General features: G+C 43.8%; 1 protein-coding gene across 1 annotated transcript in view; it reads right to left on the reverse strand.

The window, feature by feature from the left end:
- Positions 1-13,649, reverse strand: part of LOC121553923 (protein ELFN1) — a gene marked incomplete at its 5' end in the record, with an annotated part of 16,489 nt that extends 2,840 nt beyond the window's left edge. Inside the window, 8 exon segments of the mRNA XM_045211652.1 lie at positions 1,019-1,415; positions 1,638-1,809; positions 2,476-2,632; positions 5,344-5,529; positions 7,045-7,156; positions 7,369-7,667; positions 11,558-11,711; positions 12,559-13,649. Coding sequence (XP_045067587.1) covers positions 1,019-1,415; positions 1,638-1,809; positions 2,476-2,632; positions 5,344-5,529; positions 7,045-7,156; positions 7,369-7,667; positions 11,558-11,711; positions 12,559-12,812 — 1,731 coding nt within the window.
- Between the last annotated feature and the right edge of the window lie 6,345 nt (positions 13,650-19,994).

The following is a 19,994-nucleotide window of genomic DNA, read 5'->3' on the forward strand; positions in this document are numbered from 1 at the left end:
AGTGCAGCCTCAGTACAGCCTCAGTACAGTACAGCCTCAGTACAGCCTCAGTACAGCCACAGTACAGCCACAGTACAGCCACAGTACAGCCTCAGTACAGTGCAGCCTCAGTACAGCCTCAGTACAGTACAGCCTCAGTACAGCCTCAGTACAGCCACAGTACAGCCGTACAGCCACAGTACAGACACAGTACAGCCTCAGTGCAGCCTCAGTACAGTACAGCCTCAGTACAGCCTCAGTACAGCCACAGTACAGCCACAGTACAGCCACAGTACAGCCTCAGTACAGCCTCAGTACAGTACAGCCTCAGTACAGCCTCAGTACAGCCACAGTACAGCCACAGTACAGCCACAGTACAGCCTCAGTGCAGCCTCAGTACAGTACAGCCTCAGTACAGCCTCAGTACAGCCACAGTACAGCCACATTACAGCCTCAGTACAGCCTCAGTACAGCCTCAGTACAGCCTCAGTACAGTGCAGTCTCAGTACAGCCTCAGTACAGTACAGCCTCAGTACAGCCTCAGTGCAGCCTCAGTACAGTGCAGCCTCAGTACAGCCACAGTACAGCCTCAGTACAGCCTCAGTGCAGCCTCAGTACAGCCACAGTATAGCCACAGTACAGCCTCAGTACAGCCTCAGTACAGCCTCAGTACAGCCTCAGTACAGCCTCAGTGCAGCATCAGTACAGTACAGCCTCAGTACAGCCTCAGTACAGCCTCAGTACAGCCTCAGTGCAGCCTCAGTACAGCCACAGTACAGCCACAGTACAGCCTCAGTACAGCCTCAGTACAGTACAGCCTCAGTACAGCCTCAGTACAGCCTCAGTACAGCCTCAGTGCAGCCTCAGTACAGTACAGCCTCAGTACAGCCACAGTACAGCCTCAGTACAGCCTCAGTGCAGCCTCAGTACAGCCACAGTACAGCCACAGTACAGCCTCAGTACAGCCTCAGTACAGCCTCAGTACAGCCTCAGTACAGCCTCAGTACAGCCTCAGTGCAGCGTCAAATGAGCAGGTTACCTGAGGGTTGTCTTGTGGAGAGAGACTACACTCCCTCTCTCTCTCCCGCTCTCTTTCTCTCTCTCTCTCCCTCCGGTCCGGCGGGTCGCCCACAGTTCCCCGCACTTCGATATAGTTCCCTTTCGCTGCCTTTGGAGTATCAATGATCTCCTGTAGCTTGTACTGGTCCATCTCACAGGTTCCACCCTGGGGAAGGTAGGGCATCCGTGTGAGACTCTCCCTAGCCGAGAGCATCTGTTTCTGGGATAGCTGAGAGATGGAGCCCCCTCCTCCTGTTCCTCCACCACCCTCCAGGTCTGCTCCGTATCTCAGCTCCATCAGGCTCTTCTGGATCTTTCCAATCTTATTGTTCTTCTCGTCTCGCTGCCTCTTCTTCCTCAGGCAGTGGAACACCAAACTAGAAGAAGAGGAAGGAGAATATTTTTTTCGAAACCATTTGAGATGGCAATTGGTCATTAGTCATTTTCTCATTCCAATGTAGCGTTTAAGCATTGCATTTGCCACTGAACCCTCCATAATACTGTGGCAAACGAAATACTACATGTGTAAAATAAAGCTTCAATTGGAATTTTAATGAAGTAGGTGCTGGCCCTTTCTTCAGTGTTTGTGGAAGACTAACCCTAGTATGATGACCATGCTGAAGAGACTGCCCAGTATAGTCATGATGTAGTGGGTGGCAGAGGAGTCGTTGGGGGTCCTCTCCAGACCTGCCTTCCTCCCGGTGGAGATGGACAGACAGGTGTGGTTATAACGAAGCTGGTGCCTTATAGACACTACACAGTAGGTGTAGTCTGGGAGAGAGAGAGAGAGAGAGAGAGAGAGAGAGAGAGGAGAGAGAGAGAGAGAGAGAGAGAGAGAGAGAGAGAGAGAGAGAGAGAGAGAGAGAGAGAGAGAGAGAGAGAGAGAGAGAGAGAGAGAGAGAGAGAGAGAGAGAGAGAGAGAGAGAGAGAGAGAGAGAGAGAGAGAGAGAGAGAGAGAGAGAGAGAGAGAGAGAGAGAGAGAGAGAGAGAGAGAGAGAGAGAGAGAGAGAGAGAGAGAGAGAGAGAGAGAGAGAGAGAGAGAGAGAGAGAGAGAGAGAGAGAGAGAGAGAGAGAAGAGAGAGACTTAAATGACAGTATATTGACATATAAGTGCAGAGGGCACTATCTGAGTATGGCCCTATGGACCCTGGTCAAAAGTAGTGCACTATATAGGGAACAGGGTGCCATTTAGGATGCAGTCACTGTCTCTTTGCTCTCATGTTTCACACACACACTCACGAACGCACACTGACGAACACACACACTGACGAACACACACACACAAACGCACGCACACACACACTCACGAACGCACGCATGCACGCACGCACACACACACACACACACTGACGAACACACACACACAAACGCACGCACGCACACACACACTCACGAACACGCACACGTTTTGTAGGAATGATTGAAACTAAGTCCTACCTGTGTGGGCTTTCAGGCTGTTCAGTTCGATCTCTTCCTTGTGGTTCTTCAGGTTCTGTATGTCAGTGAAGAAGCTATTGTTGTAGAGAACCAGGATGTACATCTTACTGAAGGGGTGAGGGATCTGGACTGTGATCACTGCTGAGGTTTGGGAGACCTAGAGAGAGAGAGAAAGAAAGAGAGAGCGAGAGAGGAGAGAGAGAGTAAGAGGAGAGAGAGAGAAAGAGGAGAGAGAGCCATGAGAGAGAGAGAGAGAGAGAGAGAGAGAGAGAGAGAGAGAGAGAGAGAGAGAGAGCGATGAGAGAGAGCGAGAACTAAAATCTTGCGTAGCTCTGGGAGTAGAGGTGTTAGAACGAGTAGCGAAAGCAGGGCAGTAGCTCAACCCCAAATATCCCCTCCTCATCAGAAATTCGAAAGATGCGAACACCTGCAAATCGTGATTTGTTCAAATGATCAAAGTTCCTCGTTAGTCATAGCATCCCACAGTCTGTTGACAGTTCCATGTATATCACGTCTCCATGGGAGATAAACATCAACACAAATACTTACCACAACCCTTGTAACCCGTAGAAACAGCTTCACGTGACGTCAACATTCATGCAAACGCACGTACAGTCGTGGTCAAACGTTCTGAGAATGACACAAATACTAATTTTCACAAAGTCTGCTGCCTCAGTTTTGATGATGGCAATTTGCATATGCTCCAGAATGTCATGACGAGTGATCAAATGAATTGCAATTAATTGCAAAGTCCCTCTTTGCCATGAAAATGAAACTTCATCCCTAAAAAAAAAACATTTCCACTGCATTTCAGCCCTGCCACAAAAGGACCAGCTGCCATCATGTCAGTGATTCTCTCGTTAACACAGGTGAGAGTGTTGACGAGGACAAGGCTGGAGATCACTCTGTCATGCTGATTGAGTTAGAATAACAGACTGGAAGCTTTAAAAGGAGGGTGGTGCTTGAAATCATTGTTCTTCCTCTGTTAACCATGGTTACCTGCAAGGAAACACGTGCCGTCATCATTGCTTTGCACAAAAAGGGCTTCACAGGCAAGGATATTGCTGCTAGTATGATTGCACCTAAATCAACCATTTATCGGATCATCAAGAACTTCAAGGAGAGAGTGGTTCAATTGTTGTGAAGAAGGTGTCAGGGCGCCCAAGAAAGTCCAGCAAGCGCCAGGACCGTCTCCTAAAGTTGATTCAGCTGCGGGATCGGGGCACCACCAGTGCAGAGCTTGCTCAGGAATGGCAGCAGGCAGATGTGAGCGCATCTGCACGCACAGTGAGGCGAATACTTTTGGAGGATGGCCTGGTGTCAAGAAGGGCAGCAAAGAAGCCACTTCTCTCCAGGAAAAACATCAGGGACACACTGATATTCTGCAAAAGGTACAGGGATTGGACTACTGAGGACTGGGGTAAAGTCATTTTCTCTGATGAATCCCCTTTCCGATTGTTTGGGGCATCCAGAAAACACCTTGTCCGGAGAAGACAAGTTGAGTGCTACCATCAGTCCTGTGTCATGCCAACAGTAAAGCATCCTGAGACCATTCATGTGTGGGGTTGCTTCTCAGCCAAGGGAGTGGGCTCACTCACAATTTTGCCTAAGAACACAGCCATGAATAAAGAATGGTACCAACACATCCTCCAAGAGCAACTTCTCCCAACCATCCAAGAACAGTTTGGTGACGACCAATGCCTTTTCCAGCATGATGGAGCACCTTGCCATAAGGCAAAAGTGATAACTAAGTGGCTGGGGGAACAAAACATCAGAATTTTGGGTCCATGGCCAGGAAACTCCCCAGACCTTAATCCCATTGAGAACTTGTGGTCGATCCTCAAGAGGCAGGTGGACAAACAAAAACCCACAAATTCTGACAAACTCCATGCATTGATTATGCAAGAATGGGCTGCCATCAGTCAGGATGTGGCCCAGAAGTTAATTGACAGCATGCCAGGGCGGATTGCAGAGGTCTTGAAAAAGAAGGGTCAACACTGCAACACTGCAAATATTGACTCTTTGCATAAACTAAATGTAATTGTCAATAAAAGCCTTTGACACTTATGGAATGCTTGTAATTATACTTCAGTATACCATAGTAACATCTGACAAAAATATCTCATAACACACATCAACACACATCCACGTGTAACAGACATCAGCATCAACACACATCCACGTGTAACAGAGATCAGCATCAACACACATCCACGTGTAACAGAGATCAGCATCAACACACATCCACGTGTAACAGACATCAGCGTCAACACACATCCACGTGTAACAGACATCAGCGTCAACACACATCCACGTGTAACAGAGATCAGCATCAACACACATCCACGTGTAACAGACATCAGCGTCAACACACATCCACGTGTAACAGAGATCAGCATCAACACACATCCACGTGTAACAGAGATCAGCATCAACACACATCCACGTGTAACAGAGATCAGCATCAACACACATCCACGTGTAACAGAGATCAGCATCAACACACATCCACGTGTAACAGAGATCAGCATCAACACACATCCACGTGTAACAGAGATCAGCATCAACACACATCCACGTGTAACAGAGATCAGCATCAACACACATCCACGTGTAACAGACATCAGTGTGCTGCTAACAGCTTTGCATCCTCCACTGTCTGACTGCCCCATACTGGGCTCCAACCAACACACGTGACCGCCCTCTTTGACAACGTTCTCCAATGGGTTGAGACACCCAAAAGGTACCGATTGGATGGCTCCATCCACGACATTTCAAGCTATGGAGTGGCTTAAGGCACATTCTAAACTCAGTAAAACACACACACGACCCTTAGAGCCTGTAGGAACAGCTTCACATGGGGCTCACCTGTTTCACCTTCATGCTAGGCTTGTTGTTCAGATCAGTGTAGGTGGGGCTGATGCTGATTGGGTCCTCTGGGGACATTCCAGAAGAGCAGTCGTCCAATCCGCAGGGAGAGTACGGCGGGAGGGTTGTAAAATCGGACTGACCAATGATGTTCGGCAAAGAGTTGCTACCGTCATCGGTACACACCTATAATAATAATAATAACAATAATCATCATCATCATCATCATCATAAAAACAACCATAACAATAATCATAAAAATATAAATAAAAGTAATCATAAAATCATAACAACAATAATATGATAATTATAATGATAATAACAATAATAATAATTCATTTGTATAGCACATTTCCCATGCTCAATGAGCATACAATGTAACAATGTATTATAACTGATAGTAATGATATGCTGTTACTATGACAGCCTACTATGATGTAATGTATTATAACTGATAGTAATGATATGCTGTTACTATGACAGCCTACTATGATGTAATGTATTATAACTGATAGTAATGATATGCTGTTACTATGACAGCCTACTATGATGTAATGTATTATAGCTGATATTAATGATATGCTGTTACTATGACAAATTCTATTTGCCACATGCACCAAATACAACAGGTGTAGACATTACCGTGAAATGCTTACTTACAGCCCTTAACCAACAATGCATTTATTTCTTAATAAAAAAGTAAAATAAAACAACAACAACAAAAAAGTGTTGAGAAAAAAAGAGCAGAAGTAAAATAAAATAACAGTAGGGAGGCTATATACAGGGGGGTACCGGTGCAGAGTCAATGTGCGGGGGCACCGGCTAGTTGAAGTAATATGTAAATGTGGGTAGAGTTAAAGTGACTATGCATAAATAATTAACAGAGTAGCAGCAGCGTAAAAAGATGGGGTGGGGGTGTAAATAGTCCGGGTAGCCATGATTAGCTGTTCAGGAGTCTTATGGCTTGGGGGTAGAAGCTGTTGAGAAGCCTTTTGGACCTAGACTTGGCGCTCCGGTACCGCTTGCCGTGCGATTGCAGAGAGAACAGTCTATGACTAGGGTGGCTGGAGTCTTTGACAATTTTGAGGGCCTTCCTCTGACACCGCCTGGTATAGAGGTCCTGGATGGCAGGAAGCTTGGCCCCAGTGATGTATTGGGCCGTACGCACTACCCTCTGTAGTGCCTTGCGGTCGGAGGCCGAGCAGTTGCCATACCAGGCGGAAATATGCTGTTACTATGACAGCCTACTATGATGTAATGTCTTATAACTGATAGTAATGATATGCTGTTACTATGACAGCCTACTATGATGTAATGTATTATAACTGATAATAATGATACACTGTTACTATGACAGCCTACTATGATGTAATGTATTATAACTGATATTAATGATATACTGTTACTATGACAGCCTACTATGATGGCCTACACTGTATCAAAACTCTATCTGAGTTTTTTAAATATGGAATATGTATTGTCAATTACTGTAATATTGTGGAGAAACGCAGCATCATATGATGCATAATGCATCATACTGGATGTATTTCTGTATTTTTCAAGTTATATCTCTTAAAAACTTGATTGCTGACATGCAAAACATTTTGGGACTACATAAAAAATGGACTAGTGAAACAAATACCAAAAGATAGTTTTTGGGTGGAATTTTTAAATAATAATAATATGTTTTAGTCTACACACCATATTGAGCATGTGCAGAGCGTTGCGGTTCGCAGGCATCCTGGGGTTCTGACTGAGGAGGTTGTAGCCTGAAAACCCGGCCGGAGTATCACACACCATCCTCTCATTGGTCCTGGTCGGGAACACAGAGCGATCATTTTTATGGTGGTTACCAGGGTTGTGGTCAAATCAAGTTCAAGGCAGTCAAAGCAGGAAGTAATTTTTATTTAAAATTTAAGAAAGGGAAACACTTTTTTGTAATAAATAGCTTGTACTTTTCTGTTTATTGACAAGTCATTGAAAATAGATTGAATATACAATTGTGCGTCAACTCGTGCTTTTTACCTGTTCGGGAAGACGGCCAGCCAGCGCAGAAACCCCAACAGGTCACAGGAGCAGTTGAACGGGTTGGTGTAGAGTTCACAGGTCGTTAATCTACTGAGCCCCGTAAACAAGCCTCCGTCCAGCACCTGAATCCTATTCATGGAGAGGTCAATGTTCTCTATGTTGGGACACTCCTCAAAGGTGTTGGGGGTGACTGCCTCGATCAGGTTGGCCTGTAGGTAGAGGTACTGCAGCTTCCCCAGCCCTCTCAGGATCCCCTCTGTTAGGTTCCTCAGACGGTTAAACCCCAACTGCAGCACCTGGTAAGAGAAGATAAGATACAGTAAGGAAAGGTAGGGTAGGGTAAGGTAAGAAAGGGTAAGGTAGGAAAGGGTACGGTGGGGTAAAATAGGGTAAGATAAGGTAAGAAAGGGTATGTTAAGAATAAAAAGGTTAAGGTAAGGTAGGAAAGGGTAAGGTAAGGTAGGAAAGGGTAAGGTAGGAAAGGGTAAGGTACAGTAATGCAAGAAAGGGTAAGGAAAGGTAGGAAATGGTAAGGTAAGGTAAGGTAGGAAATGGTAAGGTAAGAAAGGGTAAGGTACTGTAATGAAATAAATGGTAAGGTAAGGTAGGAAAGGGTAAGGTAAGGCATGGTATCGTACGGTAATGTAAGAAAGGGTAAGGTAAGGTAAGGTATGAAAGGTAAGGTGAGTAAGAAAGGGTAAGGTACGGTAATGTAAGAAAGGGTAAGGTAAGGTAGGAAAGGTAAGGTGAGTAAGAAAGGGTAAGGTAAGATAAGGTTAAAAAGTGTGAGGTATGGTAATGTAGCTAAGGTTAGCTAAGGAAAGGTTAGCTAAGGAAAGATAAGGTAAGGTAAGGTAACGCAAGGTAAGGTAAGGTAACATAAGGTACCTTTCCTACCTTTACCTACATAGTTCACTAGAGCCCCAGTAATCACTGTATTTGTATTTATATTTATTATGGATCCCCATTAGTTCCTTCCAAGGCAGCAGCTACTCTTTCTGGGGGTTTATTATAGATCCCCATTAGTTCCTGCCAAAGCAGCAGCTACTCTTCCTGGGATTTATTATGGATCCCCATTAGTTCCTGCCAAGGCAGCAGCTACTCTTCCTGGGGTTTATTATGGATCCCCATTAGTTCCTGCCAAAGCAGCAGCTACTCTTCCTGGGGTCCAGCAACATTAAGGCAGTTATATACAGTTTACAATATTACATGACATTACATTTCATAACACTTTACCCAATACATTTAGTGTGTTCCCTCAGGCCACTACTCCACTATCACATATTTACAATACAACATCCATGTGTACGTGTGTCTGTGGCTGTGTGTGTGTCTCTTCACAGTCCACGCTGTTCCATAAGGTGTATTTGTATCGGGTTTTTTAAAATCTGATTCTACTGCTTGCATCAGTTACCTGATGTGGAATAGAGTTCCATGTAGCCATGGCTGAGTGAGGGATTTTGTACGTTTGCCCACTGACAAAGACATGATCAGTCTATAATTTTAATGATAGGTTTATTTGAACAGTGAGAGACAGAATAACAACATAAAAATCCAGAAAAACGCATGTCAAGAATGTTATAAATTGATTTGCATTTTAATGAGGGAAATAAGTATTTGACCCCTCTGCAAAACATGACTTAGTACTTGGTGGCAAAACCCTTGTTGGCAATCACAGAGGTCAGACGTTTCTTGTAGTTGGCCACCAGGTTTGCACACATCTCAGGAGGGATTTTGTCCCACTCCTCTTTGCAGATCTTCTCCAAGTCATTAAGGTTCCGAGGCTGACATTTCGCAACTCGAACCTTCAGCTCCCACTCCAGGACCTTAATGTGCTTCTTCTTGAGCCACTCCTTTGTTGCCTTGGCCGTGTGTTTTGGGTCATTGTCATTCTGGAATACCCATCCACGACCCATTTTCAATGCCCTGGCTGAGGGAAGGAGGTTCTCACCCAAGATTTGACGGTACATGGCCCCGTCCATCGTCCCTTTGATGCGGTGTAGTTGTCCTGTCCCCTTAGCAGAAAAACACCCCCAAAGCATAATGTTTCCACCTCCATGTTTGACGGTGGGGATGGTGTTCTTGGGGTCATAGGCAGCATTCCTCCTCCTCCAAACATGGCGAGTTGCGTTGATGCCAAAGAGCTCGATTTTGGTCTCATCTGACCACAACACTTTCACCCAGTTCTCCTCTGAATCATTCAGATGTTCATTGGCAAACTTCAGACGGGCCTGTATATGTGCTTTCTTGAGCAGGGGGACCTTGCAGGCGCTGCAGGATTTCAGTCCTTCACGGCGTAGTGTATTACCAATTGTTTTCTTGGTGACTATTGTCCCAGCTGCCTTGAGATCATTGACAAGATCCTCCCGTGTAGTTCTGGGCTGATTCCTCACCGTTCTCATGATCATTGCAACTCCATGAGGTGAGATCTTGCATGGAGCCCCAGGCCGAGGGAGATTGACAGTTCTTTTGTGTTTCTTCCATTTGCGAATAATCACACCAACTGTTGTCACCTTCTCACCAAGCTGCTTGGCGATGGTCTTGTAGCCCATTCCAGCCTTGTGTAGGTCTACAATCTTGTCCCTGACATCCTTGGAGAGCTCTTTGGTCTTGGCCATGGTGGAGAGTTTGGAATCTGATTGATTGATTGCTTCTGTGGACAGGTGTCTTTTATACAGGTAACAAGCTGAGATTAGGAACACTCCCTTTAAGAGTGTGCTCCTAATCTCAGCTCGTTACCTGTATAAAAGACACCTGGGAGCCAGAAATCTTTCTGATTGAGAGGGGGTCAAATACTTATTTCCCTCGTTAAAATGCAAATCAATTTATAACATTTTTGACATGCATTTTTCTGGATTTTGTTGTTGTTATTCTGTCTCTCACTGTTCAAATAAACCTACCATTAAAATTATAGACTGATCATTTCTTTGTCAGTGGGCAAACGTACAAAATCAGCAGGGGATCCAATACTTTTTTCCCTCACTGTATGTAGTACTGTGCACCTCCCATAGTCTGTTCTTGACTTGGGGATTGTGAAGAGACCTTTGGTGGCATGTCTTGTGGGGTATGCATGGGTGTCCGAGCTGTGTGCTAGTAGTTTAAACAGACACCATTCAGCATGTCAACACTTCTTACAAAAACAAGTAGTGATGAAGTCAATCTGTCCTCCACTTTGAGCCATGAGAGATGTACATGCATATTATTAATGTTAGCTCTCCATGTACATTTAAGGGCCAGCCGTGCTGCCCTGTTCTGAGCCAATTGTAATTTTCCGAGGTCCCGCTTTGTGGCACCTAACCACACGACTGAACAATAGTCCAGCTGCGACAAAACTAGAGCCTGTAGGACCTGCCTTGTTGATAGTGTTGTTAAAAAGGCAGATAGCGCTTTATTATGGACAGACTTAGCTACTGCTGTATCAACATGTTTTGACCATGGCAGTTTACAATCCAGGGTTACTCCAAGCAGTTTAGTCACCTCAACTTGCTCAATTTCCACATTTATTACAAGATTTAGTTGAGGTTTAGGGTTTAGTGACTGATTTGTCCCAAATACAATGCTTTTAGTTTGTGAAAAATGTAGGACTAACAATCCTTGCCACCCATTCTGAAACTAACTCCAGCTCTTTGTAGTAGCTGACGTGAATAGTGTTGAGTCATCCGCATACATAGACACACTGGCTTTACTCAAGGCCAGTGGCAGGCATGTCATTAGGAAAGATTTTAAAAAAAAAATAAGGGGCCTAGACAGCTGCCCTGGGGAATTCCTGATTCTACCTGGATTATGTCGGAGAGGCTTCCATTAAAGAACACCCTCTGTGTTCTGTTAGACAGGTAACTCTGTATCCACAATATAGCAGGGGGTGTAAAGCCATAACACATACCTTTTTCCATCAGCAGACTATGATCGATAATGTCAAAAGCGCCACTGAAGTCTAACAAAACAGCTCAAACAAACGTTTTATCAATTTCTCTCAGCCAATCATCTGTCATTTAGCGTAAGGGCTGTGCTTGTTGAATGTCCTTCCCTATAAGCTTGCTGAAAGTCTGTTGTCAATTTGTTTACAGTAAAATAGCACAGTATCTGGTCAAACACAATTTCTTTTCTCCAAAAGTTTACTAAGGGTTGGTAACAGGCTGATTGGTCAGCTATTTGAGCCAGTAAAAGTGTGCAGTTCAGGACCAACCTGTAGGTTGAACTGGGCAGAGAAGGCTCCATCCTCCACGTACGAGATCTCGTTCTTGGTGAGGTTCAGGTACGTCAGGTTCCCAAAGCGGCTGAGCGATGAGAAATGGATACTCTTGATCTTATTCTCGTTGAGCCTCAGGTCCACGATGGTGCTGTTCAAATCAAACGTTATCTAAAGTGCATTTAAACTTGTGCAAAAAAACACACGTTTACAAAAAAAAGCTCTGATAAATGTCAACAGGTTGATACAGGTTGATAAAGCTTAATAAATGTATTAACGTGAAACTGGCAAGAGCAGTGTTCTGCTTCTTTCTTTTCTTCGAACGCAATTTACAGTAAAACAATCACATGACAACAAGTAAAACCTAACAAGGAGCAGTAAAAATTGATGAACAAAGAATGCCTAAAACACACAGAATGCCTAAAACAATGCTGTCTGCCTAGGGTTGCAAAATTCCCGTAACTTTCCCAAATTTACCAGGTTATCCAGAAATCCCGGTTGGAATATTCCTAGAATCAGGTGGGAATAAGCAGGAACTCTGGAAATGTATGCAATTTAATCAAATGCATTCAATCAAATGAAAGGAAGCAAATGCATACAAGAAGCAGAAAATGGGATAATAGAACATATTAACAACACAAATTATGTTTAATAAACCAAATAAAATCACTGATTTTGGGAAAGTTACCGGAATTTTGCAACCCTATATCTGCCCCTCTTACCTGTTGATGTGGGCAGGGATAGCTTTGTAAGGGGGCTGGTTCTTATCTGTTGATGTGGGCAGGGATAGCTTTGTAAGGGGGCTGGTTCTTATCTGTTGATGTGGGCAGGGATAGCTTTGTAAGGGGGCTGGTTCTTATCTGTTGATATGGGCAGGGATAGCTTTGTAAGGGGGCTGGTTCTTATCTGTTGATGTGGGCAGGGATAGCTTTGCAAGGGGGCTGGTTCTTATCTGTTGATATGGGCAGGGATAGCTTTGTAAGGGGGTTGGTTCTTACCTGTTGATGTGGGCAGGGATAGCTTCGTAAGGGGGCTGGTTCTGGCTGCAGATAGCCAACCACACAAAGCCCTTCTCCCCCTCAATCAGCCAACAGTCGCCCATCGCCGTGGGAAACTGGGTGATTGACAGCAGGGCGAACCCATAGAGGAAGGCGAACCAACTGGTCGCCGACAACGCCACCGAAGCCCCACCCACTTTGTTGTTAAACCCCGCCCCACTGGGTTGTGTTGCCGTTCTAATGATGACGTCCATGTTGTTGATTATTGTTGTTTTTGTTTATTTCTTTGTTTATTTATCCAGGTTAGCGTCATTGAGAGGAAGAGAGGTGTAGAGAATGATGATTGTTACTATAGTCCAATTTCTGTCTCACATGGATTAATAAAGTATTCTTCTTCTTCTCCTTCTAGTTGAACCTATCCAAAGAGCACCTTGTGTACTGTGATGTCCAGAGTTATACAGCCTTTGCCCATGTTAGCGCACCACTGTATTGTTAGTCCACTCGGTAGTATAAGGCAGGGTTAGGTTGGAAGGAGAGAGTATTGTTGGCCCTCTTAGTCTTTGTCTCAGGTTAGTCCAAAAAGAAGAGAAGGTTTCAAATGGAAAGTGGGCACTCGTCTTTCTCTCAGGTTAGTCCGTAGGAAGGATCCAACATCTTTTTGAGCGCGGAACCATTACATTTTTGCTTATCCAGATTCACAGGTTTTTTTTCGCACCAACCAAACTTTGTTGGGAGGTGGTCCTCCTTTGATTGGTCCAGAGGAAGGGAGAAGAGTTAGAGGAAGGTATCTTGGAGTAGCTCATTGGCAGTGTCTCTGCACCTTTTATTTCTGAACTTTTTGGGGGCACCATGTCCTAATAAATGACATATAAATCTGAGCCTCCATTTTGATTAAACAATTTTTTTTTCCACAGTGTGTGAGAGTCAGGGGTGACGAGGACCGCGTCTGGAACTACATTTAGCTGTTGTCCTGGGGACTGTCGTTAGGGAGACGGCTGGGTGTGGCTCTGTCCTTTTCCTCCCATCTGATTGGCTATTTCTCATTTGATGGATGGCCGTCGGCATCCCTGATTGGATCCCTGTCTCCTCTCCTGCCTCCTCATTGGTGGTTCATAGGTTGGCCAGAAACTGGAGAGAAAGGAGAGAGAGAGTAGGTCAGACAAACTTCAAAATCTGGGGGAAAAAAAACAAACAAATGAAATGATGTACAACACCCTAACTTACATTTGCTTGAAAATCAGAGACAAGGTTTCCAATATTGCTGTCCATCAATGACACACAAACACATTTAGTGAGCTGGAGCAAACTGGACAAACACAATGGGTAAATGTTGCCCTAAGAGTTGTGCAAAGTTGGTAGAATTGTATTTTAAATGATTGACAGCTGTAATGGCTGCCAAAGGTACTTCCACCAAGTATTGACTGTTGTAAAGACATACGCAATCGAGACTTCTTCATTGAGTTATTTTTTATTCATTTGGAAAATGTTCTAAAATGTGTCTTTCACTTTGAAAATGCAGAGTAGGTTTGTGTAGATCGGTAGGAAAACAAAATCTAATGTATTCCCCTTTTGAGATGTAATTTGAAGGAAGCAAAATGTGAAGACTGTGCAAGGGGTGTGTAGACTTGAACTAACGACTGTATCTCATACAAAACAAAACAAAACAACACATTGCTGTACTATTACAGAGCACTAACCCACATCCCCTTACAAGAAAACTCGGGAGTTTCAACAAAACCCATCGTAAACTCAATCTCTAGTGCTGTTATTAGCGACCAATCTTCATCTCATGGGTTAGTGTCCCTTCATGTGGTAATTTAGCCCCAGATAGTGAAAGTGTGTTTGAAAATACTCCGGCTAGTTTGACTCTAAACATGTAAAGAAAATCATTAGGGATGGTCTCCAATAAATACGGTGAGACACACACACACACACACACAGCAGATATGGTGACATAGAGGCGCCCCTAGCCAATTAGAGGTAAGAGCAGATAGGAGAAGTGTTTGACCTGATACCCCTATTAGCACACACACACATACACACACACACATACACACACACACACACACACACACACACACACACACACACACACACATACACACACACACACACACACACACACATACACACACACACACACACTCCTGACACCCCATTATCTGCAAGACACTTACGGCGCTTCGCTAATAAAGCTAAAGGCTGCATCCTGAATAGCGCCCTATTCACCAAAGGGCTCTGGTCTAAAGTAGTGCACTATATAGGGAATAGGGTGCCATTTGGGGACAAAGACTGTTAAGTCTCTTATACTGTACATCTAATTAATTAATCTCAGAGCCGAATAAAACACTTCCTGAGAAAAAAAGCTGAGATCTGATAGAAAACTGAGAGGGAGGGAGGAAGGGAGAGAGAGGAGGGAGAGGAGGGAGGGAGGGAGGGAGGGAGGGAGGGAGGGAGGGAGGGAGGGACAGAAGAAAGAGAGAGATGGCGTGAAATCAAGAGAAAGAGAAAGATCGCTACACTGCTTAGAATCTGCTACAGCAAGGATACATCTGTTTTCTCTCTGAAATAGAATGAATGCGTTGAACTGATGCCTTACAAACTGTCCTTTGCCAGATAAAGAACCAGAAAACACCTTACAAACTGTCCTTTGCCAGATAAAGAACCAGAAAACACCTTACAAACTGGCTTTTGTCAGATAAAGAACCAGATAGAATGCCTTAGAAACAAACTGTCCTTTGCCAGATAGTGTTACAGAATGAATGCCTTAGAAACAAACTGTCCTTTGCCAGATAGTGTTACAGAATGAATGCCTTAGAAACAAACTGTCCTTTGCCAGATAGTGTTACAGAATGAATGCCTTAGAAACAAACTGTCCTTTGCCAGATAGTGTTACAGAATGAATGCCTTACAAACAAACTGTCCTTTGCCAGATAGTGTTACAGAATGAATGCCTTACAAACAAACTGTCCTTTGCCAGATAGTGAGATAGAGCAGTTAGATGAGTGGATTTGGCAGTGAAACATGGATGAGTGAGAAAGAGAGACAGAGAAAGAAAGGACTTCAGTAGGTTGTCTTTTTATACAAAACAACCCTTTGAACTATACATAAAGAGAGGAATGGAGAGAGAGAGAGAAGGTGTGTGTATATGTGTGTGTGTGTGTGTGTGTGTGTGTGTGTGTGTGTGTGTGTGTGTGTGTGTGTGTGTGTGTCTACCAGCCACTCAGCACAATCTATAATTGATGGTGAGACTTCCTCCTACATGAGGCAAACTACCCACTGCGGTGAGGTCACAGACTGCTGCCTGCCTGCCAGCCACACGCACGCACGCACGCACACACACACACACACACACACACACACACACACACACACACACACACACACACACACACACACACACACACACACACACACACACACACACACACTGCCAGAGACACCAACAGGAAACGTTAATTCCGTTGCAATACAGTAAACCTTTTTAGCTGAGAGAAAAATATATAGAGAGAGTTAGAGAGAGAGAGACAGAGAGGGAGAGAGAGAGAGAGAGACAAGTGTGCGGTTAAAATTGGCATAAAACACACACATTTCTTTCCACAGGGCCGTGGGGTGAGAGGGATGCAGCTTAAGCCTCACCCTCTTCAACATATATATCAACAAATTGGCGAGGGCACTAGAACAGTCTGCAGCACCCGGGCCTCACCCTACTAGAATCTGAAGTCAAATGTCTACTGTTTGCTGATTATCTGGTGCTCCTGTCACCAACCAAGGAGGGCCTACAGCAGCACCTAGATCTTCTGCACAGATTCTGTCAGACCTGGGCCCTGACAGTAAATCTCAGTAAGACAAAAATAATGGTGTTCCAAAAAAGCTCCAGTTGCCAGGACCACAAATACAAATTCCATCTAGACACCGTTGCCCTAGAGCACACTAAAAACTATACATACCTCGGCCTAAACATCAGCGCCACAGGTAACTTCCACAAAGCTGTGAACGATCTGAGAGACAAGGCAAGAAGGGCCTTCTATGCTATCAAAAGGAACATAACATTTGACATACCAATTAGGATCTGGCTAAAAATACTTGAATCAGTTATAGAACCCATTGCCCTTTATGGTTGTGAGGTCTGGGTCCGCTCACCAACCAAGAATTCACAAAATGGGACAAACAACAAATTGAGACTGCATGCAGAATTCTGCAAAAATATCCTCTGTGTACAACGTAAAACACCAAATAATGCATGCAGAGCAGAATTAGGCAGATACCCGCTAATGATCGAAATCCAGAAAGGAGCTGTTAAATTCTACAACCACCTAAAAGGAAGTGATTCCCAAACCTTCCATAACAAAGCCATCACCTACAGAGAGATTAACCTGGAGAAGAGTCCCCTAAGCAAGCTGGTCCTGGGGCTCTGTTCACAAACACAAACAGACCCCACCGAGTCCCAGGACGGCAACACAATTAGACTCAACCAAATCATGAGAAAACAAAAAGATAATTACTTGACACACTGGAAAATACAGAGCAAACTAGAATGCTATGTGGCCCTAAACAGAGAGTACACAGTGGCAGAATACCTGACCACTGTGACTGACCCAAAATTAAGTAAAGCTTTGACTATGTACAAACTCAGTGAGCATAGCCTTGCTATTGAGAAAGGTCGCCGTAGGCAGACCTGGCTCTCAAGAGAAGACAGGCTATGTGCACACTGCCCACAAAATGAGGTGGAAACTGAGCTGCACTTCCTAACCTCCTGCCAAATGTTAGACAATTTTAGAGACACATATTTCCCTCAGATTAAACAGACCCACAAAAAATAAATCCAATTTTGATAAACTTTTGATACTTGCAATAACTGGGGACATGGGCTGGGAACCCTGTGAGGTGAGATGGAAGGTGTGTATGGTGAGACTTTGGAATAGACTGTTGGATATGCCAACTGCCAGAATAGACTGTTGGATATGCCAACTGCCAGAATAGACTGTTGGATATGCCAACTGCCAGAATAGACTGTTGGATATGCCAACTGCCAGAATATACTGTTTGATATGCCAACTGCCAGAATAGACTGTTGGATATGCCAACTGCCAGAATAGACTGTTGGATATGCCAACTGCCAGAATAGACTGTTGGATATGCCAACTGCCAGAATAGACTGTTTGATATGCCAACTGCCAGAATAGACTGTTGGATATGCCAACTGCCAGAATAGACTGTTGGATATGCCAACTGCCAGAATAGACTGTTGGATATGCCAACTGCCAGAATAGTCTGTTTGATATGCCAACTGCCAGAATAGACTGTTGGATATGCCAACTGCCAGAATAGACTGTTGGATATGCCAACTGCCAGAATAGACTGTTGGATATGCCAACTGCCAGAATAGACTGTTTGATATGCCAACTGCCAGAATAGACTGTTTGATATGCCAACTGCCAGAATAGACTGTTGGATATGCCAACTGCCAGAATAGACTGTTTGATATGCCAACTGCCAGAATAGACTGTTGGATATGCCAACTGCCAGAATAGACTGTTGGATATGCCAACTGCCAGAATAGACTGTTGGATATGCCAACTGCCAGAATAGACTGTTGGATATGCCAACTGCCAGAATAGACTGTTGGATATGCCAACTGCCAGAATAGACTGTTGGATATGCCAACTGCCAGAATAGACTGTTGGATATGCCAACTGCCAGAATAGACTGTTGGATATGCCAACTGCCAGAATAGACTGTTGGATATGCCAACTGCCAGAATAGACTGTTGGATATGCCAACTGCCAGAATAGACTGTTGGATATGCCAACTGCCAGAATAGACTGTTTGATATGCCAACTGCCAGAATAGACTGTTTGATATGCCAACTGCCAGAATAGACTGTTGGATATGCCAACTGCCAGAATAGACTGTTTGATATGCCAACTGCCAGAATAGACTGTTGGATATGCCAACTGCCAGAATAGACTGTTGGATATGCCAACTGCCAGAATAGACTGTTGGATATGCCAACTGCCAGAATAGACTGTTTGATATGCCAACTGCCAGAATAGACTGTTGGATATGCCAACTGCCAGAATAGACTGTTGGATATGCCAACTGCCAGAATAGACTGTTGGATATGCCAACTGCCAGAATAGATTGTTGGATATGCCAACTGCCAGAATAGACTGTTGGATATGCCAACTGCCAGAATAGACTGTTGGATATGCCAACTGCCAGAATAGACTGTTGGATATGCCAACTGCCAGAATAGACTGTTTGATATGCCAACTGCCAGAATAGACTGTTTGATATGCCAACTGCCAGAATAGACTGTTGGATATGCCAACTGCCAGAATAGACTGTTTGATATGCCAACTGCTAGAATAACTAGTAACGTTTTTCAATGGGATCTATCCATAGGGGGAGCCTGTGCAACTGAAATGTCTGACCTTTTTCAACAGTCTGACTGTGAACATCTGTATAAAAACCAAATGAAGGGAGACATAGATATTATTAAAGAACAACTGTTGATGCAATATTTTTTTTTTTTAAATGGGTGGAGGAGATTAATCATAAACCCAAAATGAGAACATTTTGTTTGATTAAAGGTGAATTTGTATTATGTATAACCAACCTAAAAGCAAGAGATCGCTGGGGACAGAATGCAGTCGGACCATCATATAATTGGCATATACATTACTCTTAATGAAATTCCACGTGGGCAAGGATATTGGAAATTTAATCAAAGCCTGTTGGATGATAACTTCTTTTTAACTAGGACAGAGGAATTCATAACTGTTTTTTTCCGACATAACATAGGTACAGCAAATCCCCTTATTGTATGGGACACCTTTAAATGTGCCTTCAGAGGCCATGCAATTCAGTAATCATCTCGAAAACAAAAGCAATTTAGGTCAAAGGAGTCCATACTAACAAAGGAAATAGAAGGTCTAACAGAACAGATAGATAGCAATAAAAACTGTAACATTGAGGCTCAGAATAAATTAGAGGAAAAACAAAAAGAAATGGAGAAACTTATTCAAGAAAGATCAAGTGTAATATATTATAAAAATAAAGCAAACTGGATGGAATACGGGGAAAAATGCACCAAATTATTTTTTAATTTTCAACATAGGAATGCTACCAAAAAGAATTTACTGAAAGTTGTTACAAATGATGGAGTCACCCATGATTCAACAAATGATATTTTGAAGGAGGAAACAAAGTACTTTAAGCACATGTTTTCGTTTCAGTCGCCTCCATCTCCTCTAACTGAAGCTAATTGTAGAGATTTTTTTTCTATTGATAATGTAAAATTAACAACCATACAGAAAGACTAATGTGAAGGTGAAATTACAGAGGAGGAACTTCTGGATGCAATTAAAGACTTTAAGTCCGGGAAAACTCCAGGGTTGGATGGCATACCAGTCGACGTATACCAAACCTTT

Source organism: Coregonus clupeaformis, chromosome 38 (genome assembly GCF_020615455.1).
Source record: "Coregonus clupeaformis isolate EN_2021a chromosome 38, ASM2061545v1, whole genome shotgun sequence".
Taxonomy (NCBI): domain Eukaryota; kingdom Metazoa; phylum Chordata; class Actinopteri; order Salmoniformes; family Salmonidae; genus Coregonus; species Coregonus clupeaformis.